The sequence below is a fragment of the Acipenser ruthenus genome, chromosome 4, assembly GCF_902713425.1.
Source record: "Acipenser ruthenus chromosome 4, fAciRut3.2 maternal haplotype, whole genome shotgun sequence".
NCBI classification, from domain to species: Eukaryota; Metazoa; Chordata; class Actinopteri; order Acipenseriformes; family Acipenseridae; genus Acipenser; species Acipenser ruthenus.
This window is the reverse complement of record NC_081192.1, coordinates 45291925-45319907: the sequence shown is the minus strand read 5'-3', so window position 1 is coordinate 45319907 and position 27983 is coordinate 45291925. Positions and strand designations below refer to the sequence as shown.

Sequence of the window (27983 nt, the reverse complement as noted above, 5' to 3'; positions counted from 1 at the left end):
ACGGTATATGTAAACTTCTCTGATCTTAAATGCACGTGTGGTTTGAAGTTTGTTCAGACAGCCTGCTGCTCCTAATTATTTGTCTAGTCTACTGTGTCCGATTTCTCTCTTTCTCTCTCTCATTTGCGTTTCCATCAAGAGCCTTCCAAAGATTCCCCTTCAAATCCCATCCCATCCATTTTAATGATGACGTTGCACTAATCTGTGAACGAGAGTTTAAGCAGCCTCTCGAGTGGTTTCACGCATTCCTTGTTTAGCTGAAGGCAACATAGCGCAACTTTCGCTTCAGTGTTGGTCATACAAACATGTTGAAAGGAGGAACGGGTGGTATTTAAAACGCGTTGAACAAGCCCGATAAAAAGTAGTTCGCTTTCTTTTTGGTTAATCTATTGTTACAGTCTGTGTCGTATATCATTAATAGCTGTGTCTTGTTTTTCTGACGAGGATGTTGTCAAATTGATCCCCCTCCCCTTTTGGTGTATGTTACTTTATCCTTCCCTCTGTGTCTATCAGTTTCAGTGTTAAAATGGCAGCAAGATGGCAGGACATAGCGGCTCAGCATGCCGATGTGATATCTAGCCATCTGCGAGAGCTGCTATCCACTGGTCTGGACCTGCTGCATTCCAAACTCGGGGTGGACCTGGGGCTGAAGCCCGAACAGTACCCGTCCTGGGTTCTGTTGCTGACGGCCTTCATCGGGTTGCTGGTGATCGTGGTCGTGTGGGCCGCGGCCTGCGTCGGGCTTTGCGCTGGGAGAAAGCGGGGGGCCAGAGCCAGCGACACTGGGAGCCATGCCACAAAAACATCGACAAGCAAGAGTGTAAAAGGAGAAGAGCAAAAGAAAAAGAACAAGAAAAAAACGGTTGAAAAGGTAAGGCTGACTAGTTCGATATATTTTTTTGTATGACACCAAGTAACACATCGCTTGAACGAGAAACAGCACATCGATATTTGCGACCCTTGTACCGTTATTAAGAAATTACGTGGTTTTGATGATTTGCTTGTTCATGCTTTATTTTTAACAAACCAATACATTTAGCTAAGTTAGTATGTGGCAGGTAGCGGTATGCCATATCGTTGCGGTAGGACAGAGGAGATGGTTTTATTCCAGATGTCAGTCATGTTTATTTTAGTGAAATTAAAGTCCTGTTTATTTGTTATACAAAGTGCAAAATAAATGACAGTATTTAGTTACTTATATTGCGGTGCAATAGGCGGTTGAACTCGTGCAGAGGATTGTGCTGGTATACCACGTCACTGCTGTAATTTTAAAATACGTGTCGCTTTGGATTCACAAATCGTAGTTAGTACAGAAAATGAAAGTGTTTTCGTGGTGTGTTTTTTTTTTTTTTTTTTTTTTTTTTTAACTTTACAATATGCATAAGCTAGTTATTTAGCAATATATTTATGCTGAACTGGTTAGACACGTCAACAAAACAATACCAAGGAAAATAAGATATTGACTTGAATACCTATAAAATAACTAGCTAGTCTTCTATTGTACATTTTATAGCACGTTATTTACCCCAAAGCAACCTCATTGATTAAAAAACAAATGTATTATACAATGTTTATTCTAGGGAAATTTTTTTTTTCCAGTCCATGGAGTTTGACTGAATTGATTTGCTCTCATTTAAAGTATAATTTAGAAGAAAGATCAAACCATACAAGTCAAAATCCTAAGACCAGTTCATCATTTCACATTCTGAGCAGTTATTTATCCAAATAATAAAACATGTAAAACGTAAAATAGTAATATTTTGCCTGAAGCGTTGTAGTTCATCCTAATGGTGAATATTTCCACCTACAGAAACCTCAGAATGGATGCACAATACTTGAACTGCAAGAAGATTATGTAAAAGCTACCAGTGAGATTTTGAAACAATCAGAAATGAAGGTTGAAAAGGTTTGTTTGTTTGTTTTAATAAATTGCAACAGGAAAGAGTACATATTGTTAGTAATGGGGGGGGGGGGGGGGGTAAAATCCAGGTAAAAATGCTTTCTTTTTAAATTCTCAACACAGTTGTATCAAGTCTTCAAGTTCCTGCGTGTGTGTCAGATTATTTTTAAAATCACCTTACTACACCCCCCCCCAAAAAAAATCAGTCTAATCCTTGATATACACATTCTGTTCTTAATCTTTGGTAGCAAATAAAGAAGACCAAGAAGACAAAAGCAGGAGTAAAACAAGCCCTTCATATCTCTTCTGGTGGAAAAGAACCTGAGGATGGTATGGAATAAGTATATTCTATCTAGTTTGAATAGTATCTTCACACACACAGACAGGAACTCTTCATGTTTCAGGTTTGCCAGACTGTAAGAAGTGCCTGTTTTGTACATTCTTAATCTTTGTCTGACTAGGTGCATGGGAAACTAAGATCAGTAACCGGGAGAAGAAGCAGCAGCGAAGGAGAGACAAAGTGACTGAGGATTCCAGTCTTCCTGAAACACAAGGAATTGTTGCTACAGAACACCCCACATCACTTGCCTCAGTTCCAGTTCTTAGGAAGATCAAAGGTAATAGGCTTATTTTATTATGATGCAGCTATTTGATCAATAGATCCACACTTTAACACAGTGTAATTGTTCTTGCATAACACAAATTGAGTGTTGTCTAGGACATTTCCCGGCATGCTTTTGGGGAATGGAACAGTCCCAAATGATGTACATGGTTTCTATAAATACCATTACCTGTGTACTAGAAGCATATTGTGGTCTCATGTGAGTTGTTTGTTGTGGGAACGTGTTTGTTTAGCCAAGACTTTACTACTTAAACTGGATGGCTAAGGTCTGGTAAACTGTAATTTTATCATATATGTGCACTGCAAATAAATCAGCATACCCATATTACACACTATTTCTAGTTATTCTTTTATAACAGGGGGAAGTCTGACAATATATTGCTTTAAGAAGATATTGCCTTTAATGTCTAACACGCATCCATTAATACACTGGCACAGCAATCGCTGTTCCTGTAAACTTATATAACAAATTCCTTTAAAATTATTTTTAAAAAACCTATTTGGAGATAGGCAATATTTTATTTAATGCTCTCCATGAAATTCTATACCATAAGAACTATGTTTCAGAAGAAGCACTAGTTCAAATTTCAGCTAAATAGCTAAATGATTTCTTATTCTTTTTTTTACTTAGGGGAACCTGTTCGTATGAAGCCAAGAAAAGGAGAGGCCATAATATCTCAGGGTAAGAGATGAAATCTATTCATTTTCACACTACATTTACTGTTAATTCTTCTTTCTTATTTTCACATCAGGCAAAGAATGACCCATATGGAACAGAGTTTGTTTTCTGCCTTAACCCTTAGCGGTCCATTTATTCAGCGCGTCAGGTCCAATTTATTTTCACACGCGCAGTTTATTTTAGACACACTGTTTAAAAGTATTTTTTTCACAGTAAAACAGGTTTAAAAGGCCCTGCATAACAACAAAGCACTCGCTAGGCATCTCCAGCCCCGCCCCACCCTTTCGTTCGCTATAGCTTTCACCTATGTAAGAAATAAATAATAAGTCGTTGTACATACCGATCAATCATCTCCTGATCACTCGTTTTATCACCAAACAATCCTCAATAATGCGATCCAAGTCATTATTTTATTACTGTAACATCTCAAAAAAGCTCTGCAAATGTCTGTGTTCTCTGTGCACAGCCAGCTTGTTTACTTACGGCCGCCCCGTTATCTGATACCAGGGCCATGTATGACTATTCGTGAGATACGCCTGTTATTTTTTTTTTTTTTTTTCGACTTGTCTCGGCTGCTGTCGCTCCCACTCGGCCATTGAATGGTTTTCTCGGCTTTTTCCGGAGAAAAAACGACTAGAAACCTGTTTTTTGCGTTTCTATAATGATGTCGGACAGGGTCCGACAATGGACCTGATAGGAATAATTGCAATGTCGGACCAGGTCCGACAATGGACCGCAAAGGGTTAGCCATCTTGTTTACTTACGACCGCCCCGTTATCTGATACCAGGGCCATGTATGACTATTCGTGAGATACGCCTGTTATTTTTTTTTTTTTTTTTCGACTTGTCTCGGCTGCTGTCGCTCCCACTCGGCCATTGAATGGTTTTCTCGGCTTTTTCCGGAGAAAAAACGACTAGAAACCTGTTTTTTGCGTTTCTATAATGATGTCGGACAGGGTCCGACAATGGACCGCAAAGGGTTAATGAGATATGCACCTTTTTTTTTTTTTTTGTTCCCCCCCCCCCCCCCGGCTTCTCTAGGCTTCTATCGGTCTCACTTGAATAGTTGTTTTTTCTCCGGAAAAAGCAGAGAGAACCATTCAAGTGAGATTTTCCGACCACACGTAACACCTCGGTTTTCTAGGTGCCTAATAAAGCCATCTTATGAGAATCGTTGTTCAAGATAAAAAGGAAGTCTGTTAAACTTTCATGTTTGGTAATTTTCTTAATTCTATAAATAGGGGCGTTTTTTGAGATACTGACAGCACTTTCAACTGAAAAAAATAATGTTTTTAACTTTAAGGATTGCAGGTTGCATTCAATATTAGGAAAATGCATTTAATAATATTAGCAAGTACGGTTGCTGTCCATTGTCGGACCTGGTCCGACGTTGTAAAAAATCCCATTCCAGTCTGATGTCAGACATCGCAAAAAAACCTGTTTTAACAGGTCATGTGTCGGTTCTGAGCAGAGAAAGCTGACAGAGGGTGATCCCCAATCGTCTCTGATCAGAAAGAAGAGACGGAGAAAAGCGAATAGAACAGAGGAGCACAGACAAAACTGGAGCAAGCAGAGAAAGACTGAGGCAGCCTGAAGAACTTGCAAAGATGATGGAGGAAGAAGTCGGTGACTATTAAAGTAGTTTAGATGAAGATTTCAAAGAATCCAGGGAAGAAGAAATTAATTTCTCAAAGTGACGAGTCAGAGGAGGAAAATGAAGAAAGCATCACGACGAGCCAGGCGTGGGGTGGAGACGCACACCTGTAAGCGCGTATGGTTTTGTGATAGATAGGGGTCTGCTTTGAAAAGTATCACACACTGGATACTTAGATAAATCTGTGAATAGCATGTACATAGTTATATTTGTTCTATAATTGTTGTTGGTTCAAATGTGTGCACTTTCTTTTGTATTTTGCAATTCTCAAATATAGTTATAAAATACATATTATTTTTGGTTTATATTTTTCACTTGTTTTCTTTGTTAGGGGTGTCTTATTGATTTTACAATATGTTTGGAATCTGAGTGATTTGCTCTAAAATCACTAACTCAACAAAACAAAATAATTGTAGTGATTTTTTGGGGGGGCATTTTTTTCTACCCTCACCTCATATAAGGGTGAATAGATGAAAAATAGTTTTTGGTTATTTTCTTTTTCCACTTGTTTTCTTTTATGGGTTTACAGTAAGTTTGGAACCTGAGTGATTGCTCTAAAGTCACTAACCTAAGCAAGACCAATAATTGTGATTTTATATTTATATTTATATATATATATATATATATATATATATATATATATATATATATATATATATATATATATATATATAATTATATATATATATATATATATACACAAACCTTTTTTTTTTTTTTTTTACGGTTTTATTTTGCAATGTTCCCCTCATATAAATAGTAAAAAAAATGAATAAAAACTTGTTTTTTGTTGAAAGAATTGGTATTATTCTTTCCTCGGAGTATCACTTAGATTTATATAGTGATTTGAAACATGTTTTACATAAAGTCCTTTTAATTCAATTTGAACAGCACATGGTCTAAAGTGTTATTTTGTTCCCCCAAATATTAAATAAGAACTGACCAGCATGACAGGGTCAAAATAATTGGACTGCAAAGGGTTAAAAAACAGAGCAATACATCAATAGCTGCCATCTTTCAATATGCCTTACAGGATATTGTAAACATCCGGTTCACACACCATATAAACAAACTGAACTGGCTTGAAAACTGCATTGTGAACACAAACATACTCGGTCCTGCCATCATTATGGTCAAAATGATCACTTTTTCCCCTTTATACACATACCTCTTGTATTGCTATAAAACTTTCATTTTTAAAAATGAAAGTGTTTGCCTGGGTTTGTAAAAATATTTAGTCAGAAACATAACTTCTTGGTATCTCAGCAGGCCCTTAGATGAAACCACACGTTCGTCACTCCCCTGGGGCATGTTTTACACAACACGTGACACACATAGGTCCTTTTTCTGATGAGAATTAGACTCCAAGTCTTTCATGTAAGGAAGGTTTCCAAGTGTGTTTGGCTGTATGATTCTACATATGTCTGACTAACATTATCCTGCAAGATCGCAGTAATTTGGCAAACAATAAAAATAAAAAATTTTGTATTGCAGTGTATCTGTATAACCGGTGTATCGCTGCAACCCTAATATGAAGAAACAAAATTACCTTTCCATTTTTCCAGTTCTATTGTGAAATTAACTGATGGATTTTACAGAATATACAGTGTGTATATATATATATATATATATATATTCTTGTTATTTAGTCGTTGCCAATGATTTTTACCCCAGTTTTCTCCCCAATTTGGAATCTGCAGTTGTGTTATTATTAATTTATTAATCCCTGTTCACCGCTGCAACCCCCCTGGCGACTCGGGAAACGGAGGCTGAAACACACGTCCTCCGAAATGTGTTCATGCTAAGCTGTCATTTTTCGCACTGCGGATCCACAGCGAAGCCACCAGACCTATAGTGCCGGAGGACAACACAGATCTGAATGGCTCCACTGCAGACTCGCAGGCGCCCTATATCATTGCCGTCACGGTCGGCAATGACATAGCCTGGATTCGAACCTGCTATCTCCAGGCTATTGGGCGCATCCTGCACTGCACGCGGAGCGCCTTTACTAGATGCGCCATTCGCAAGCCCCGAAAACATTGATTTTAATGAAGCTGAGTCATCTGCATTAGAACTTTTGCAAAAGAAATGTAATGTTACAGAACGAGAAAAACAAACATAAAAAGGGTAATGCTTTGTGAATTCACTCCATTGGACTAATTAACTGTTAGGTTGCTGTTTTTTCTTGTTGCAGTGTCAGCCAGCTGGAATGAAGCCCCTACAGTGAATGGAGGTGGGTGGAATGACATGGCTATGAAACTTCCCACTCAGATGTCCGGAGGAGATGGCGAGACCTGGACAACGATCACAAAAGCTGCTGCTAAAAGAAACCCAGAGCCAGCTTGGGGTCAGGAACTAGAAGGTACCACTAGGATGACAAAGGGTTGGGTAGAGCTTTTTAAGCATGACCTGCAGTGAACTGATAGTGGTACCTTATTAACAATAATAATTTGGTCAAAAAGATATATATTTTGAAATGTTTCCAAATGATTAAGTGTTCTAGAGTAAAATGTATGGTGTACACTTTTAACACCATGTATCTCTGAATTTAAACATTCAGAAACGGATCTTGGTAATAAATCAAATCCTAATGCAACAGTGAGAGATAAAAGGGGTGAAGAATAATCCTCTTTGATTGAAGTGAGTTGGAGTATACCCTATTACAATAAGTAATGGGGCTACCAAGTAATATGAATGCAATAATGATCAGGAAGCTGTAATGAATAAGGGATTTGTCGTTTTAATATAATGCACTTTTCATTGTCCCTAAACACTCATTTGTTTGTTTTTTAAACAACACAAGAGCTTATGGTTGATGATAAAAAATAAAACACACAGAAACACCTTGGCTGTTACTAGACCCTTGTAGTAATATGGATAAGCCCAAATTGTTTTTGAAAAATGGAGGCATTCAATTAATATTATGCATGCTCTTAAAAAAAACACAAACAAAAAATCCTAAATGATTTAAATATATAAAAGGAAAATATGCTTAGGATATCTGTATGAAACAGCTGTTTTATTTAACTGTCGGGCCTTTATACACTATATGCAAATAAGTAGTAACTTAAGTTCATAACATCATTGTTCTATATACAGGCTAACTTCTCTATAACGAACCCCCACGGGACCTGGAGAAATGCTTGTTTTATCAGGGCGTTCACTATAATAGGGTTTGGCATTTTTCTGTATCGGAATAATGACAAAACTGCAAATTTGAATGTAACATCTATATATAGTACATTTATGAAGATACCTTCACATTGATCAACATTTAAACGGTATTGTGACGAGGTACTCATGTCACTTGTGGTTAATCGCTTTGCAAGACAGAGACATGGGAGTTGAGTTGAACCGCCGCCACAGGCGCGCAGGATTTATTAAACACAAAACAGAAAGTAAACAAACGGGTCATGTGACGCTACCAATGATGGTAACGTACAGAAGACTGTACAAAAGGCAAAAGTAAAACACAATACTAAAACTACAAATAAAATGTGCCACACAGGGTTAGCGCTAGCCTTACTGAACGAGGCGTCCAGCTCCAGGAACCTGCTACACTACGTAACCCTCGCTATAAATTACTTGGGATCAATATACCCAAAGCCTACTTATGAGCTGGTGTTCTTACGACGAGTCCTGCTTCTTCATACGGCCTTGGCTGGGCATTGCCTTCACAAGTACCGTGTTGCAGTTTCAGGGTTGCATAGCTGTAGTTCCTGTAGAGCGGGCGCTCTCCTCCTGAGTGTACGCAGTGCCCCTCTGTGTAGCATGGCTCTGCAGTCGCCCAGAACGATACCCACCGGATGTTTTTATGCTGACGGACATTCGAGACATAACCTAGCAGGCAGCAAGTCTCAATCGAGCGCCCGTCTGTAAACAATCATTTGATCAAACATAATCACTCCAAAAAGCACACAAAACAAACCCGTTTCCATATATAAATTACACCAACACTAATTTCCCCCTGTGGAGGGCAATCGCCCTGCTACAGGTATTTTAAAAGAAAACAGTAAAGGAATGAAAAAGAAAAGAATATACACTTAAATGCTGAATACAGTAATTACATGTGCTTTCTCTTGAAAAAACTATCCAGCGTTGATTGCTCCTCACGCCCGTTGCCTGGTTGCAGTTTGTGTGAAGATGACGGACAGGCAACAATTGCATTCATCACGCATGCTTCGTGCTACAATAGGTCATCTTTGACTTGGCGTTATCGTTGAATTAGTCAACCATGGTCTTTGTTTTCACTGAGAAAATAACACACTTGACACCGGAGAAAGTTCAATGTCAGTCAGTACTGAGATCGTTGTATCCGGGTCGATCCTGTACGTGATTGTTCTAACAGGGCTAATTTGCATTGAAAAAATCGGTTCTTGCTGTTGGGATCGTTAAACAGGTGTTCGTTATAAGAAGGGTTCGTTATAGTGAAGTTAACGTGTAATTGATCACCAATAGCAGAAATCCTTACACCACCTTATTCATCTGAAACAAGATCTGGATTATTCCTTCTAGTTTGGTGCAAAAATGATAAATGGTGCAGTGATATATTTTTTTGGTGTAATTTGCTGTGTTAGTTAAACACCCTTCTCTTTCAATTCGTTGTGGCTTGTAGGATATAAGCCTTACAATTCTTAATTGATAAAGCATTTCGGCAAGGGGGGGTTTATAAGACACGCAATTCTGTTTTGTCCAGGTACTTGGAGTGGATGGAAGGATGAATCCAACTTCCTACTCTACTGGTACTTCTCTTTTTGGAGATTATGTTTTTAATATTGACTAGAAACATTTTTTAAGACCCTATAGTCACTATTAAAAAGTGATTTCTGATTTAAAAAAAAAAAAAAAAAAAAAAGACTTTTTTACCTGATAAATAAACGCATGTCACACATCCATTCAGACAGGAACTTGGGTGTCTTGCAAACAATACACACATTAATACAGTAGAAAATTCTAAAAACCATTTGGTTGCTAAGAGCATTTGGTTCAACTGTTTAAAACATAACTCTGTATATATTCCTATTCATTCTTTGAGATTTAAACAATTCAAAACTTTTAGTTGTTCCAAAAAGCTGTTTTAAATCAAATGGATCCAGAGCTTTGTGTTGTGTGCCTCGGTTGTGGAACTCTATTCCAGTTACCATTAGGCGGGTTGAAATATTGGATTCTTTTAAGTCTAAATTGAAAAACGTATTTTTTGAATGACCTTTTATGTAATTGATTGTAACTGGAGTGTATTATACATATGAGCGGTCTTGTTTTGTTAAACTCTGTACAGTGCTCTGGGATGCCATGGCTTGAAGGGTGCTATATTTAAAATAAGTAAATGATATTGTATTAAATTACATGATTTGCAAATAGTGTACAAATAGATGTAGCAAGATAAATCCACAGTTGCCTCAGTTGAACCCTCGATGAACCTCCTTGCTATTGTCATGAAACTGTTCAATATAATGGCAGATTGTGCTTAACAAATAGGATGTACATTGTGATAAAGCAGTACTGTGTTGGCACATTATGGCACGCTTATCTAATACAGTGTTGTGATTTAGAAAGTCTTGGATAAATTAACAAACACTGTTTGTTCCATTTATACCAGCACAATCACCAACAAGTAGCAGAATTGGAATGTATTATTTCTGAAAGCAAAACGGGTTCCATTATAGAACTAAATTAATTTGTTCAGTTCCCTTTGAACATAGAGCAAAAAGTTAAGGATATATTTAAAAAAATTCTATTGTTTCAAAACTAGTAAAAAGCAAATCCGAAGGTGTACCTTATTTGTTTCTTACTAGATTATAACAATACCCCCCCCCCCCCCAATGTGACACAAGAACACAGAGACATTTATTTTCCCAGTGCTGTTGTCCCACTGTTCCCAGTAAATACATCTCAAAATAGCTGTGTTTGGATTTTTTTTTTTTTTAATATCTGAAGACAACAATAATAGGATAGCGAGTTGTGTGCAGAACAGACTCGATGCTACAATAAATCCAACTATGAACTGCGTAAAAAAAAAAGGTTGAATCCTTATTATTATTATTATTATTATTATTATTATTATTATTGTTTGTATTTTAGAGTACATGTAGCCTGTACAGTTACCAGATTAACATTCACCGTAAGTAATACTTTGCAGTTGGTTTCAGGCTGACAAAACTGTAATAAATGTAGGGGTATTTATTATTCGTAAGAAAATAGTTTTAACCAGGCAAATTATTGTTCAAATGCAGCATCGATGCGCGGCTAGTTACATAACTGCAATGTCTCTGCTCCGTCTACAGTATAAAAATTCACATTATATATTTTTTCTACAAAAGTGTTTTTACTAGTACAAATACAAAGTGTTATTTTTGTGTGACTGTTGTATAAATTGCTGTCAAGCACACAATATTATCCTACGTTATTCTTTGTATTCATTTTCTGAAGTAAATACAACAAGTAAACAATACCTGTTCGTTTTTGTCATAAATACAACAAATAAACGATATCTGTTAATTGTTTAACATTTATAATTATAAAAGTTTAAATATATGTCTTGTTCTAGTAGTTCACAATAGCTTACCTACACTGTCTGTTTATTATCGGTATCGGACGATATGGGCAGATAACCCCTACCATATAGTTATTGTGTTTCTATATGTTGTCAGTTACCACCAATAACTTTCTACAATAAGAGTACATTTAAAACCAATCAGAAATTGGTAGGACTTCAACTAGAACCAAGGTCCAGAACCTTACTGAAAAGCAATTTTAAGTGTTTTTTATTGTCATATGTTGAATAGCTGTCTGTTAGAGACTGCTAACTTTAATTTATACATGTATGAACTCTTCTTAAATGTTTTAGAAAACACACAAAGATGTATTATTTTTATTACGTGTAGTTTTATAATTGGGCCACTAGGTAGAGCTATTTAATTTAAATAGGTGAATCTTGGAAACCCTCATGTAATTTAAAATGCCTAAGTTTCATGTCTATTAAAGGTCGATATATACTGTACTAGCATCTACTTTAAAAACTGCTGCTGTAATGGATATAAATAAATGTATTTTCCTTCTTTATTTCTGACTGTGTGTTTTGTATTGCTTTAGGTCCTGGAGAAGCAGGTCCTCGGACTACAATTGCTGATCTGCAGTTGGAAAGCAGCCGAGCAAAAATTGACGATCAGTGGTCTGGCACAAGTAAGTAGCTTAACAGCCAAAAAACTATTGACACTTCTTCAAATCAGATTTATAAAATTTTAAGCAACTTTTTAGTCAAATGAGGTATTCTTTTTAGTCAAGTGAGGTATGCTGAAATGATCAGTAACATCAGACTTGATCCAGAATTGTTGTTATAGCATTCATTTATACTAATGATTTACTTCTGCATTAAATACCTACTTTTTTTTTTTTTTTGTAATTATTATTTATTATTATTTATTTCTTAGCAGACGCCCTTATCCAGGGCGACTTACAATCGTAAGCAAAAACATTTCAAGCGTTACAATACAAGTACTGAGAATCATTTTTATGAACGCTGACCTAGGATTTAAACCTTTCTTGGTCCCTTCCCCAATATCCAATAGACTTCAGTGCCCACCGATTTTGTTCTACATTCCATATGGTGTAACATTCACAAACTGAGGGGTTGCTTGGTGTCGAGACAGTTTTGTAACAGGATTTGCCCCTGGTATGTTGGTAATATTTTCTGTGTGTGAAGAATTTATCAGATTGGAGAATATTTAAGAACAATTCTTTAATAATAGTTCTCTTCTTTTGTAAGCTGGGTCATAAAATGCAAAAAAATAAATGTGTACTAGTAATATAATTTTGCAGCCCGACAGAAATCTCAAATTGGTTGTAGAAAATGTTAGTCAAGCCATAAATTACCTAACAGTATGTATTTTATGTTTGTAAACTCTCATTTTACAGGTCAAAAAAAGAATGAAGCAGAAACCAATAACTTTAAATGTTCTGTGTTTAAGATGGACTTTCAACAGAAGATCCCAGCTCTGACTGGAATGCTCCTACTGAAGAGTGGGGAAACTGGGACGAGCAGAAAGTCTTGCCACTTCCTCAGCTTGTGGGGCCAGCTACAGAGGTTCAGAAGGTGAGCATGAGGAGCCTTTAAAATAGTGTTTGTGTGATGAAGCTAATGCTATCCAGATTAAGCGTAACAATTTATTAAGTCAGTCGGATGTATGACAGTCACCTGTAAAACCAGTACTGTATGTACAAGTATGCACCATGACCTACATCCACTGCATGCACAAAACTAAAAAAAATTGAACTTTGACACAGGCCTCTAACTCTCATACCCCCACATTCTGAAATTTTCAATAAATAAAGCTAAATAAAGTATTGCATAAGTTTTACTTAGCTTACAGTTTTTTCCAAAAGCTTTTAAGTTGATGTACATCACTTTTTTATTTAATTCCGAGAGAGCCATTGAACTTTTCACAGAACTCAACCCAGGCATCTTCCCCTTTCTTTACTGAAACATTCTGTTCATTTGATCTTTTAAAAAAATTTACCAAAATGTTTATCTATCAGTTCCAAAAATATGTTTCTCAAATGATGAAAAGTTTAATCTATTTGGCTTGTTGAAGCTTCTTAACCTTTCCAACGCAAAACAGAGATCAGTGTTTGCTGTGTCCCACTCAGTTTTCTCACAAGCTCTTGGCCATTTAACTCCAGGCTTGTGCCTGTTGAGGTTCTTTTCTCTCTTATGCTGTTTTGTCTGACCAGGTTCACAAGGATCATTAGGTTCATCACCAGCTGTATCCATGCAAGTCCTCCTCACATCTAGGACAGGGGTGTTGATATCCTGCAAACTGTGGTTTCCTTCCTGTCGCTGGATTTCATTCGACTGACTTTGTAAGAAGTTCTGCTCAATGCAAGGTCCTTCTCCCTTCTCCCATAAGCATTTCATTCGCCCTTGACGAATCTTCAATCTCCTGACCGTTGTCGCCTTGCTCCAGCTGCAGACACAAACGTGGAGTTCCATGTCTTTGCTAACTGAAGATCTTGAACTAGTCTTTTGTGAAGGACTCTCCATTCTCATATCCGTTTCCATTCCTCAGTCATTAACCGTGTTGTCCAATGGGGGGACACACATCTGACTAAAATGCAAAATAAAATAATTTCCTCTCTATAACGTACATATAGTGAAGCAAAAATGTAACTTTCCGTGAATTAACCATGCATAAAGCGGCATGTAATCAACTCTATGGCTGGCTAAACGGCGGTCGGGAGTTCAGTTCGAAGTGATAGACAAGCAAATCAAGTGCGAGAAGAGCGGGTCGGAAGAGGGAATGGGCTTGCCCCAGGTTCAGCTGCCGAAGCGGGGCTGAAGCTCCTCTTGCAGCAAAAAAGTAAATACATTAGGAAAGATAACCATGTAATAGGCCTAATATTTATTTAGTTATAAAACAAATGCTGAAATAAGATGTCTGTGTTATAAAGTGCCAGCGCAGCTTTTCTTCAGTTCAGATACTGTATCAAAAGGGAGAGACAGAAACGGAAGTTAGTCTGAGAAGTTGTTTGTAGTTTGAACAACACCGGTATTGTATTTACTGTAGAAATATTGCATGAATCACTAGTATAGGGAATTGGGGAACATGCTGTAGGAGCATTATAACCGAGGGCCTTATAGCGAGGGAGCACTGTATATAATAAGTAAAATTCATAGGAATTAATATTTCCTTATGCTTGAACTGACCTAAACGTGTGTTTTTTTGTGTGTTGTTTTTTTTTTTACATTTAAATGTGGTGTACACAAATAACACCTAATCAGAAATCTAGGACAACCTTAAAACATAATCCCAGATTAACTAAATTTAGTTTAGCACTAAACACTTCTCTTTTTTTTTTTTTTTTTTTTTTTAAATCCTGGCTGGTGCAATCAACCCTCAATAATTAAAGCTAAATACTGTCCTTCGGAAGTTCCATCACAATTGGAAAAGTGGGTCATCTATTGGTCTATCTGTTACCAGGATGGTGGGGTGTAATACAGTTGTCTGTTTTTAAAATACAAACAAAACGGCTACCCAGGATATCTGCTTTCTCTCTAATTCAGTTAAATGGTGAATGGTTTACTGCTGTATTTCATCAGACTGTACTCATGTGTCTTTTCAATGTTGGATTATATCCAAAGCATTTTAGCAGGGAGCAGCTCCCCTGCCTTTCTTCTCAGCATGGCCTGTCATTGTGTACTACTCTCTTCTGCATTCCAGGGCTCAGCAGAATGTGTCTACAGAGGATCTCCAATTCAGCCTGTTCTAGTTTATCATCTTTTTACATCTCCCAAAACCTAGGAATGTCCCTTGAGACATTAAATTGCCCTCCCAGAGGGTTCACCCTGCTGTTAAGGAAAGTCAGGAGGGAAATGCAGCTGTGGCCTGAAAGCTCATTTGTTAAGACTATATTTTTAGTCTACTGGCACTGCATTGCCATGGTGCATCCAGTATTTTGTTTATGCAATCCCTTTTCTTTGGGTTTATGCCAACATCATTGATGTCTTAATAGCATGTCTGGTTTTGTGCTCAGGTGTTTGCCGTCATGCAAAACGCAGCTCCTGTTTTTTTAAGCAAGCTATTAAGACCCTGCCTTATGGACCCTAGTAGAAAAAATATATTAATTGTTTACTCTGTCAATGCTCTTGCTCTTGTCCTCTAGACCAGGTGTTTGTCAGTACTAATAACGAAGAACACTGAAATCTGAATTTGGTTGGCTTTTTTCCTTTAGAATTTCATTTAGCTGTTATTACAGAGTATGTACAGTTGACTGTATAAATAGAAGGTCTTAAACAAGTGAAACCTGCAATCAGCCGACAGACTGTATTTTAGACAAATGACTTGATAAAGACCTTCCCCATAAAGCAGAGCAGCCAAATCGTAGCCGTTGGCATTAGCAGCTACTACGGCGAAGGGGTATAATACTACGATTTTTATTAAATAAATAAATGATGGATAGTCCCTGAATGTTTGTGAAATATTATTTCAATACCATGTGTCTGTTTTCCTTTTAATTTTTTTTAACGAATTAATGGTTCTTAAATAATACTGTATTTCACTGACAGTTTATCGTGGCATTTTAACTGACATACTAAAAGCTATTGAGTTGCTTGGTAGCAGTTTAGGGGTCCTTCAGAAACCACTGCTCAGATGTCACCGTGCTATCATTTTCAATCGCATGTTTACTTGGTTGCTTGTCAGTAAGGCTGTGTAAGTCACAGTGGACATGGATTCAGTGATTTCAGTAGAGAACATTGAACTTTACCAACACACCTTAACAAAAAAAAAAAAAAACTTTCATGGTTTAGCTAATGATGTTGAACTAGCTCGGTTGCTTTACTTTGCAATGTAGCTGTTCACACTTTGGATTTTTTTCAGCGCTGTCAATTGATTTAAACGTACATGCAGGTGCAACTCTACTGCCCGATTTTGTCAAGCTGAAGCTGCATTTTTCAATGTCTTTGACCCAAATCAAGCGAAGTATCTCGGCATAGCTGAGAAAGCAGTGTTCTTGAGGCCATTCTACTGTTTGAAGATAACTGTGTAGCACAGTGTGAATATCGTGCTTACTACGAAATTGTCAGTGAAATAAAATGCAACGTTTACCAGTTCTGGAAAAACATGGAAACGAGATTCCCAACTGTGATCAAGTGGCTTGTAGTGGTGACGTCACAGACCAGAAACAGGAACCAAAACAAGGAATGGTGGTGGTGAAACTGCAGCACTACAGTGCTCAGTGTATTTATTAAATAATAAATAAGCAAAAGGTTTAAACAAACACAAAACCAAAAGGCGCGTTGGCCAAACAAATAAACAAGCATCATGCTGGTGTAAAAACCAGCACGCTTAGCAGTTGTTTTTACTTTCTCTATCTCTCCACAAAACCTGTCTCGCCTCTGACACTCTCTGTCTTGCGCAGATAGCTGCCGGCTTTTATATTCTGGCCGAGGGGTTAACTAGCTGTTAATTAATTAATACCCCTCGGCCACAGTCTGCACAAGTTTAGTAAGGATGCGTGACTGTCAGCTAGTTAAATAATCAGTAGCTGATCAGTCACGCATCCTCACAAGGTTTTTAAAATACAAAAACAATAACAGATAATGGCGGCAGCTTTTAACCGCGCCACAAACAATAATACAAATAATAATAAAACAGTGCACATATATATAGGGGCGGGACACTGCCTCACCAACTCTTGCTGTAATCATTTTCTGCATTAAAAAAAATGTACTTCGGGATGACCGGCACTCCAGAAAGGCATCAAACACGTACAAACAAACCAAAACCTAAAATAACTGCATACTACCACAGCAGAAGCACCAGATGCACACAGTCTTTCAACTTCTAATGTTATTTTTAAAGGTATGTAAAACCTACAGTTTTTGTTTGCAGTCCTGTAGAAACCCCACCAAATGTGATGTAAAACGAACATTTTTGTTTATAGTTGTATACGCTGTGAAGCTTACCGATTTTTACAGTATTAAAACTTGAACCTGATGTGAAAACCATAATAAATACATTTAGATTAATTTTCCTCTTTTCCTACATCTACAGACAGACACATTTTGTCTTTATGTAGGTACTGTATATTGTATTTATAAAAAAAATAAATAAAAAAAATTCAATTTTCATGCCCGTGACTTCACACACCATTTCCCCCATCCTCTTGTGATTTTGAACAAATTTGCTGTGACTGCTGCGTGATTTTTGGTAGAAATTTTAGTGACCAAATCCCAGCCTTACCAGTTAAGAGGAATCACAAATCAAACAAAAAATGTCACTCTCCTCAATCAGAAAGATTTGAGGTTGGCTTGTCAGAAATATCGAGAGGAATTTACCACAGAATGGTCATTCATTAAAAGAAGTTGAGTGTCTGAATCTCACATCTACTGTGAATACTGCCAGATAGACTTCTCAGTGACTGTCATGACTGTATCACTCACATAGGTATGAAGAAACACCAGCAATAAGCAAAATCTGACACTCCCCATTACTGTATATTTGCGCAAATGGGTTTTGACGTTTAACTCGCTTTAAATAAAGAATTATTGGATACTACACAGCATTCTGTGTTTTGATAGTTGCAGAGTAGTAAAAATGTAAATAAAAAAAAAAATCTGTTTTGAGGTGTTATCTTTATAAAGTTTTGAGGTTGAATATTTCAGTCCAGTTTGTTAGCACTTACTCTTCATTTCTAGTATTTAAATCCAGAATAAATAGAATTGCAAATTTAAAAAAAAATCAGTCTTGAAGTATTTTTATCGGGATTAATTTCTAAATGCCATGCGTTTTACAATTATGGATTGAACAGCAGAAATTAGGGCATTGCCTTGCTAGACCCTAAGAACATTTTAATTTCTAGAGCTAGCAGCCCCTGGCCTTATAAATAAATAAATAAATACATAATCTTTTACTGTATTTCCGCTACTGTGAAACTATTTTCTACTTTAATAAGTTGGCATCTCTGATAAAGGTAGTTTGTCTTTGATCACAGCAGCAAAAGTGAGCACATAAAGGTGTCTTTATGAATTTAGGTATCGGATGAGAAAGAAAAGGTGGACTCTGCTGCTGCTGCTGCTGCTGCTGCTGCAAGTGGAAAATCAAAAAAGAAAAAAAAGAAAAAGAAGCAAGGAGAGGATAGCAGTGCTCCTGTCCAGGTAACAAATATTTAAATAATGTGTCTGAGTATTTTATCCTGCCCTTGAGGACTACCCATTGGAAATAGTTCCAAGCAACAGCAGCCAGATACATTCCATGGTGGTTTTCATTACTATTTATGCTTTTAAATTAAAATCTATTTTCTGGGGAAGTAATTACTTTGACGTGTGAAACAAATAAATGTCAGCAAATTGTTTACAATTATTGCAATTTGTTTTCTAGAAACGTAAATATATGTGCGTTTTCATCCTGAACAATTTTAAATGGACAGTGAAATTTACATTTATTGGTGTGAACGTTTTTGATGCTGGGTCCTTGAATGCGTCCACATAAATCAATTATGGGTCATGTTACAATATATGTAATCCCTACAAAGATTGAGGAGCACATAGCATCTAAGCAATTGCAAACTTTTAACAATATAATGTTTTTAATTAAATTCTATCTCATTTGTTTTCTTAAGGAAACTGGGGAGCCTGAAAAGGAGCCTTCATCTGAATTGGAGGTGCCCAACTCTGAGCCGGAAATGGCTCTGCCTGAAGAGGCTACACCTACTATTGAACTAGTGAAGGTTGAGGTGAATTTCCATTTGTAATGCTTAGTGTTATTGACTTAATTTCTCCCTAACAGCACAGACAATCCGTACACTAATTGCTGTATAGCATAAATTCTGGGAACAAGTACGCTCTATTAACCCTTTGCTGCCTATGCAGAATGACCATATTTGGTCATGAATATGAACACTTTATGTTTAAGCGCTTCTAGTTTTGGAACCTTAAATCAGAAATTAAACCCCAATACATCTACAGAAAAGCATTAAGTAGATCTTTCCAGTGATGTCCATTTATTTATTTATATGTGCTACACTTCCCAAAAAATTATTGAAAAATGTAAAATAATAAAAAATTTAAAAACTGCTAATTTCAACCTCTTTCCAAGTTTTATGTAAAAAAAAAAAAAGAAATGTAGCTTCACAATTCCTCAAGGATTTCAAATCTGAAATCAGAATTGAAATATATTGTACAATTGCAGAGCTGCATAAGGTTTTACAATGCATAGCATTTTAGAAAAATCATAATTATAAACAAACACCCAAGATATTAAGTACAAAAGTGTTTTTTTTTTTTTTTAAAGAAGCAATACAAATATTGGTCTTATTCAAAACTTTTATATGAAGGTTTTTATTTTCAAAACTAGAATAAGTAAAATCAGACTGAAAACCTTTTATTGCAAAACATTTATATTTTATAACACAACAAATAAAGTTTTATGAATGTTATAACATTTTATACAAGATAATGGTCAGTAAACTATTTACAGTAAATTGTCTTACAGAAAGACAATTTACTGTAATTGTCTGGGACTCCTCCAGATCATCATCGTTCTTATCCTCCTGCAGCAGCAGCACTTCATCAAGGAGGTCCTCCGTGGCGTCCATGCCCTTTTGGTCCAAGGAGGATCCTGATCTCCTTCTCAGTCAGGGCCCTCCTCCTCTTCAGTGACTGAATCAGATGCTGGAACTGCTTCTTGTCTCCATCCATACCCTGGCATACACACAAAAAAACATTAAAATAAATACAAATTATTAATAATAGTAATAATGATTGTCTATCCATTTTCACACACAGAAAGTAAATTAAAAATAATAATAAAAAAATAAGTTAAACTAATGATAAAATACATAGCTAAAGAATAATATTGGCTTTTACACACATACACAGAAAGTAAAAGTAAACTAATAATAATGACTAAATATAAATAACGTATCTGTACTTTACACACAAAGTAAAAGTAAACTAATAATAAAATACAAAGCTAACTAATAATAATAAAGACTAAAGCTAAATGACGTCTCTGTCCTTTACACATATATACAAAGTAAAAGTACACTAATAATAAAATACAGTTAAATAATAACTACAGCTAAATAACGTCTCTGTCCTTTACACACATACACAAAGTAAAATAATAATAATAATAATAATAATAATAATAAATGACTACAGCTAAATAATGAATCTTCGTCCTAAAACATGGGAAAAGTAAACAAATAATAAAATACATAGCTAGCTAATAAATATTCGATATCTAGTTAGGCATCACATTTGCCCAAGTCAATCTCCTGAGGAAAAACAAGTTAAAAGTAAAAAAAAAAAAAAAAAAAAAAAGTAAAATAACGTATATAAATAAAACTAAGAAATTAGAAAAAAATTAAATAAAAATTGATGCTGTTAAAGTAGTTTAAAATAAAACTTAAAAAAAGCGAATTATTTCAAATACTTACTGTTTATATGATGTGTGTTGCTTAGCACTCTCTTGCAATTGTAGAACCGTCGTAATGGCGCCGGCAGTGACTCGTCAAAAAAATATTATGTCTGACCCACACAAACAAAAAACAAGATTGCTGGTTGGACGGCTGAGATGTGACATGTTTTGTCATCGATCAAATATGATCGTTTTTAAAGCGCGTTGGCAGCAAGGGGTTAAATGTGATTTTCAAAGTGATTTATTGTATATATAACATTTGTGATGTGGCTTGTATATTTTAAACCTTTCCTTAATTGATTTTTTTTTTTTTTTTTTTTTTTTTTTTTTTTTCTTCATCTGAAGTTGGAGCGACCAGACCCAGTCATGACAGAGCCACCTGTAACTGTATTTGACAGTACTTGTAAGAATATCGCTTCACAAGTGCCACAGAGGCTACTGGAGCCAGAACCTCCAGTTTCCACTACTAAACAAAGCAACGTGCCTTCACTTTCACAGAGTAAGTAGTAATCACAAGCCTTGCAATACAATTTATCAGTCCTGTTTCAGACTCAAATGTGTCAAGAACTGGTGCTCCATGCTGTTCTGAATGCACATGACAAGGATATTAACAAGACTCTGTGTTTGTATTGTATAAAACTATTCTGACAAGAAATACTTTAACCCTTTGCTGTCCTATGTCGGACCTGGTCCGACATTGCAATTATTCCTTTCAGGTCCAATGTCGGACCCTGTCCGACATCATCAAAAAGACGCAAAAAACGGGTTTTTAGTCGTTTTTTCTCCGGAAAAAGCCGAGAAAGCCATTCAATGGCCGAGTGGGAGCAACAGGAGCCAAGACGAGCCTAAAAAAAAAAAAAGGGTGTATCTCATGAATAGTCATACTTGCCCCTGGCATCTGATAATGGAGGCCATAAGGAAACAAGCTGGCTGTGACTGCATCAGCGCTTAGAGAATATCACGGACATTTGCAGAGCTTTTTTCAGATGTTACAGTAATAAAATAATGACTTGGATCGCATTTTTGAGGCGCTTGGTGATAAAATGAGTGATCAGGAGATGATTGATCGGTATGTACGACTATTATTATTATTATTATTATTTATTATTTATTTCTTAGCGTGAAAGCTATAGCGAACGAAAGGGTGGGGCGGGGCTGGAGATGCCTAGTGAGTGCTTTGTTGATATGCAGGGCCTTTTAAACCCTGTTTGACTGGGGAAATAAATACTTTTAAACAGCGCATCTAAAATTAACTGCGGGGTGTGAAAATAAATTGGACCTGACGCGCACTTAATAAATTGACTGCAAAGGGTTAAGATAGAGCATGCTATTTACAAATAGATACTGCAGTAGGTATCTGATTTAACCCTTTGCGGTCCATTTATTCAGTGCCTGTCAGGTGCGTCGGGTCTAATTTATTTTTACACAAGCTGTTTATTTTACACGCACTGTTTAAAAGTAATTTTATTCACAGTAAAACAGGTTTAAAAGGCACTGCATATCAAAAGGACACTCAGTAATGCATCTCCAGCCCTGCCCCACTTCTTGTTCGCTGTATATCGCATATCTCTTCATAGTAGTGCATACTGGTAAATCATCTCCTGATCACTCGATTTATAACCAAACTCCTCATTAATGCTATCCAAGTCTTTATTTTATTACTATGACATCTCAAAAAGCTTGGCAAATGTCCCAGATTTTATTTGCGCGCTAGATGTGGAAGCAGCTATCTTGTTTGTTTATGTTTGTGGTGAAGGGACTATGCATATTTCTCAGATCCGCCTCCGTGGTTTTTTTTTTTTTTTTAAATCTTTTTTCTGCTTTTTCCCGAGAAAAAAAATGTCTAGCGACCTGTGTGATGCCTTTTTGATGATGTCGGACCTGGTCCAACATAGGACCGCAAAGGGTTAATTCCACTATACATTAGTTACTGTAACATGACAGAAGCAGAGATTCCTACAACGTTTGTGGCTGGTGTGCAAGGAATGCTTCAGTACAGAATGTAAACATAGGTATATTTCAGAGAAATTAATTTGTGTCTTCTGATTTGAAGAGTAATCCGCCTCATGTATATATTATAAATATTTTTATTTGCTTTTGGTACTGTAAAAAAGTACTATACTGCCATCCACTTGGTAAAGTCTGTATCCATGTCAGTTACTGTGCGAGCAGATTTCATGGGTGAAAGAGGTTTAGTCTGTAGATGGAATTCCGTCAAAATGGTCCCCTAGGATTTGTGTCAAAATGCCCAAAAAATTTGGGGGGCGGGGGGGCTATATTTATCGTGGAAAACCTCAAATGTTTTCGCACATGCTTTATTTTTGTGACCTTTTAGTATATTATTCTCCTGTTGAACTGTAAGTTGCTTGAGACCATAGACACCTAACCCATAGGGCACAGGGGAGGCAAACCTGTATATTTTGCCACTCTACACACTTTTATGTTTTGTTATGGTTTTGCCTTACATTTTTTAAAATGTAAAAAAGTCACTCAGATGACAACAAAGTCCAACATTGATAAAAACACAATAAAACGCACCCTACACGAACATTGGAAACTACAAAAAATTATTTAATTAAATATAGGCTAGGTATTTTTTTTTGTTGTTATTCTCAATTATATTAATTGGTGGGGAAAAAAAGGCAAGCGATAACTGGACAGTTATTTATGTATTTTTTTTAAATAAGGAAATGTGTAGGTTCATGTTGCTGCGGGGTCATGAATGGGTTTAAGTTCAACAACAACTAAATATGTTACTGTTATTAAGAACTAGTAATAATCTGAAGCAGTGGTATTTCAAAATCACAGAAACCTGTTTTTACTTTAGTGAAGTAGGCTAGAATGTTGTTGTTTTTTTTCATTAAAAACTTCTTCTTTATTGATTTCAGCTTTCATATTGAAGCTTGTTGTGTAGGCTACTACTCATACAATCAAACCAAGCAGGAATTTGCTTGCACCGTTTTAAGACGTTTTTCAAGTCAAGTAAGCTTGCTTGTTTGTGTATAAAACACGTCAATAGTGTTATCTTACTTTAAAGGTATGTACTGGAAATCACAAGGTATTTAAAATATGCTTGCTTATACTTTCCCCATCGTTCTGTGCACCATCAGCCCTTGTTAAAGATATAAAATATTGTACCCGATCCAAAGGAAATGTAAAACTTGCCCAAATATTTAAAGTGAAAAATATAAATATTTAAAAACTAGCAAGAAATGACTTGGTTGCACTAGCAGCAGTTAAATTATTAAGTTATTATTATGGGCAAACTTTGCCCTCTCTAACTCAATGGACCATATTTAGAAGCAAGCACAAAGGCAACTAGACAATTTCTTTGAGGAATAACACCATTTTAATGGTATACAACAAGAAAACTCTTCACTGGTCCTTTCTGCAACTAAGTTTTATACTGCTGAAATGGTTTTATTCAGCAAGTCTTTTTTTATAGTAAACCGGTGCTTCTGTCATAGCAAGTATTTTGAACTGCCTTACTTAGGGAGTAATTACCTTAAAAAGAACACTACTTGCTTTTATTTGTTTGTTTTACATGTTCCTTTTAATAAACTACATGTGGGAATTCTAGGTGTGCAGAGACAGTATTGTAGGGCTACTGATTTTCCATTCTTCGGAATAGCAAATCTTTAAAAAATGGCCAATTCAATTATTTTTATCAACTTATTAATTTTCAATAAGACACTTTGTTGTAATACTAAAGCACCTGAAGACACTTCAAACCTGTCAATGTTTATAGACATCACTTGGCTCATTGCTGGCATTGAAAGGCAGGAAAACCTACAAATTATATTACAACAGTTCAGAAAACAAATGTCCAGCACTGTTGAGAATCATAATTACAACCTTCCATTTTACTGGCACTACAATAACCAGTTACAATAAGACAACAATAGGATAGCAGAGTTGTGTGAAGCAGAACAGACTTGATGCTACATTAAATCCAATGGTGAACTGTGAGTATAATATTATTCTGATGCTTTTAAAAAAAGAAATGTCGGTTGAATCCTAAATAACATTATTATTATTATTATTATTATTATTATACAATGTACTTCAAAATGACATTTTGTAATTTTTGTTCATCTTGCGTAATCTACATTGGTTGTGGGTGTATTCAGTGAAATTATGAAGTAGAAATTGATTACTATGCCGTCTTAAGTAACAGATTCAAGTTTGACTGATTTTTGTAACTGGACATTTAATACTTTTTTTTCGATTTAAGTGAACAATTTAAGTTGTACTAATACAATTAACAAAATACAAATTTAACATTAATACAAATTTAACAAAAGTTGTTGCAGTTGACATTGCGTAGACTACATTTCTTTTGTACTGTACAGTATAGGTAGAAGTTTATAATATGCAGTGTTTGACAGCAAGTGGCTATAAAAGTTAATGTCACATTATATATTTTTCTACAGAAGTGTCTTTACTAGTACAAATGCAAAATGTTTTTTTGTGTGACTTTGTTGTAAAACAAATTGCTGACAAGCACACTAAATACTATGGTATTCTTTGTATTTATTTTCTGAAATAAATGCAACAAGTAAACAATACCTGTTCATTTGTCATAAATACAACAATAAACGATATCTGTTCATTCTTTAACATTTATAATTATAAAACAGTTTAAATATAGGCCCTGTGTCTTGTTCTAGTAGTTTACAGTAGCTTACCTGCACTTTCTATTATCGGTATCGGCCGATATGGGTAGATAACATTAGCTAGTGATATCAGCCAAGAAAATCGGTATCCGTGCATCCCTAGTTTTTATTGCTTTTCTTGCATTCTCTTATTAATATTTGTCAGTGTTTTTATTCATGTCAAGCACTTTGCGGCAATTTATTGTAAAAGGCCCTATAATAAAAATAAAGTATTATTATTATTATTATTATTATTATTATTATTATTATGAGGATTTATTTTGTTTTTGTTGTTGTAGACTATAAAAGGTGTAAATTAAATTAGAAATGCCAATTACATATTTCAGGTATAGCCTATAAAAGCTTAATTTCTCCGCACATCCATACGAAGGCAATCATGGCCAGTAGCCGTGTATTAAATTATACAATGGAGCAAAACATTTCATAGAGTGTATAAAAGATTTTATTGAAACTGGAGGATGGCTGAAAGGATTCCACAGCAATTCTGCAGCACACAACTGCATGGAATACACTGTAAGCAGAATTAATGCTGCCTTCCCTGAGAGGCAACCAGGTACAGCAGCAACTTTTAAAGAATCTGTGGAAGAGGCTGAAAGTAGAGAGACTGGAAAGTTGTACTGAAATTATTTTTTATAAAGCCTACGTTAAGTTGAATAAGTTAAATAAGAACTGGATTTGTTGCAAACGTTTTGACATTTCTTTCCCCCAGATTTCAAATCATTTTATATAATTTTTGCTTATGAATAGTTCAGTTTCATAAGTTGGCAATACATTTTGGGATTTCATATTTGTTCTAGTTGGTACAATACCAGAAGTCTTAGTCTACAGAAATTGCTGGACTAACTTCGTAATGTGTTTTAGTATCCTAGCAGTGGTTCCCAACCCTGGTCCTGAGAACCCCCTGTGTCTGCTGGTTTTCATTCCAACTGAGCTCTCACTTACTTAACTAGTCCCTTAATTGAACTGATAATTTCCTTAATTAGACCTTTTGTAATTGTTTTCAGCTCTTAAACAGTTGCAGATTTCAAGTTAGCCTTAACATTATATAAGTACAGTGCTCCCAGTTTATAAATCTGTTGTCGGGAGCCATAGTTAAGAGACTCTGCTGTAATCACAGTCTCTTAACAGATCCATCTGGGAAAATTACAAATTGTAAGTGAAGTAATTTCTGAATTTATTTTTTTTACAAAGTCAAGTTCAAATTTGCTTCTGAAAGTGGTCCAGAATGGCTCGGAATGCATCTGAGAGCATGTACAACCCCTAACCAAAAGATTGGTTTTGCCCCAGGCGTTTCAGTCAAAATTATCATTGGTCACTTTTTCACCCATGAGAATGGATTGAGTCTATTGAAAACAGAGTAGCTCGCATTATATTTAATCTTTTTAAATATTATTTCGTGAAGGACATTTTCACTCGTGAATTAATAAAATGATCTATATGCTTTTAAGCAGTTTCTGTATTATGCCGGTGATGTCAGAATTTCAGTATGGGAAATTGATTGATCTTAGATCTCTTTTCAAATTTTTTTTTTCTGAAATATTTTTTCACCCACATGCTGTATGTCGTTAAACAGGTTATGTTTTTGTGATTTATGGTTTTGGAGGAAATGGCACAAAGCCCAGCGACTATTAACAGATGTGTGTTTTTTCTGTCTGAATGGCTTTTCCAGCTTCTCTGATTTTATGTGCATGGTTCACTACCTTTATATCCGGCTGGACTTTAACTGTTTCTGTATTCTACTTTATCCAGCAAAGTGAATGAAAAGTAGCATACATTATGTTAAGGTCCATTGTGTGATCTATACTGGAAGACTAATTATGTGAAAATAAAAAAATCCTGTTTCAGAACTTTTTATTTACTTTTTATTAAAACATTTAGCCAATGTGAAACAATTATGCCAAGTAAAGGTGTTATCCTACAAATGAGATATATATATATATAATCAGAAAAGTACATCCTTGACCGTACAATCATATTGCACATTTGATAAGCAATATATAAATAAACAGAAAAGTACATCCTTGACCATACAATCATATTGCACATTTGATAAGCAAGTCGTGTCTGTGCATGCCAAGTTGCTGCTTTAAGAAAAGGTTGATTTTTGTATACGTTCTGATTTTAGAAAGGAGTCATAATTGAAGTTCATGGGATGATGTTTTTTTATTGGTGTTTTTATATTTAAAGTATGTGTATTAAATATGTATAGATGTTACTTGATTCTGTTTGATTTCTTTTTTTCAGCAAAATCTGAAGAGAACTGGGAGTCACCAAAGCAAGTTCAAAAGAAGAAGAAAGCAAGAAGGGAAACATGAGTTTTAACTAGATTTAAGTTTAAGAATATGCAAAATGATTTTGAAGAAATTCATGTTTATGCAATAATTTGAAAGTGTGCAGAATTTTATACAAATTGACTGTACATTAAAAAAAAAAAATCAAAACTGAACAGACATGGTCTTGACTACCTAAATTGCATATAAAAGCAAGTCGCTGTATAATTCACATCTAAACAATGCTGCAGTGTTTTGAAGA

At 35.7% G+C, this 27983-nt stretch overlaps 1 protein-coding gene across 4 annotated transcripts; it reads left to right on the top strand.

Annotated features, from left to right (window-relative positions):
* Positions 1–217: 217 nt before the first annotated feature.
* Positions 218–27892, top strand: LOC117400271 (protein LYRIC-like). 4 transcript variants are annotated; one of them, XR_004544200.3, is made up of 13 exons: positions 219–871; positions 1811–1906; positions 2149–2230; positions 2362–2517; positions 3154–3204; positions 7050–7217; positions 11948–12037; positions 12823–12947; positions 18387–18509; positions 18974–19087; positions 21121–21274; positions 23664–23757; positions 27696–27892. XR_004544200.3 is itself a non-coding variant. In XM_059022447.1 (13 exons), exons 2-13 carry the CDS (start codon positions 527–529, stop codon positions 27764–27766), a joined length of 1575 nt encoding a protein of 524 aa, XP_058878430.1. In that variant the 5' UTR covers positions 221–361; positions 514–526; the 3' UTR covers positions 27767–27892. The 4 variants fall into 4 exon arrangements, 2 of the variants coding, with proteins under 2 accessions (XP_058878431.1, XP_058878430.1); XR_004544201.3 differs by having other exon boundaries at positions 23664–23812; XM_059022447.1 differs by lacking the exon at positions 23664–23757 and having other exon boundaries at positions 221–361; positions 514–871.
* Positions 27893–27983: the final 91 nt, after the last annotated feature.

Excerpts from the sequence above, each read along its gene's own strand:
- LOC117400271 (XM_059022447.1), top strand. The coding sequence starts at position 527 with ATGGCAGCAAGATGGCAGGACATAGCGGCTCAGCATGCCGATGTGATA. Across the intron at positions 3,205-7,049 it reads AGAGGCCATAATATCTCAGG|TGTCAGCCAGCTGGAATGAA; the intron begins GTAAGAGATGAA and ends TTCTTGTTGCAG. Across the intron at positions 19,088-21,120 it reads TTGAACTAGTGAAGGTTGAG|TTGGAGCGACCAGACCCAGT; the intron begins GTGAATTTCCAT and ends CTTCATCTGAAG.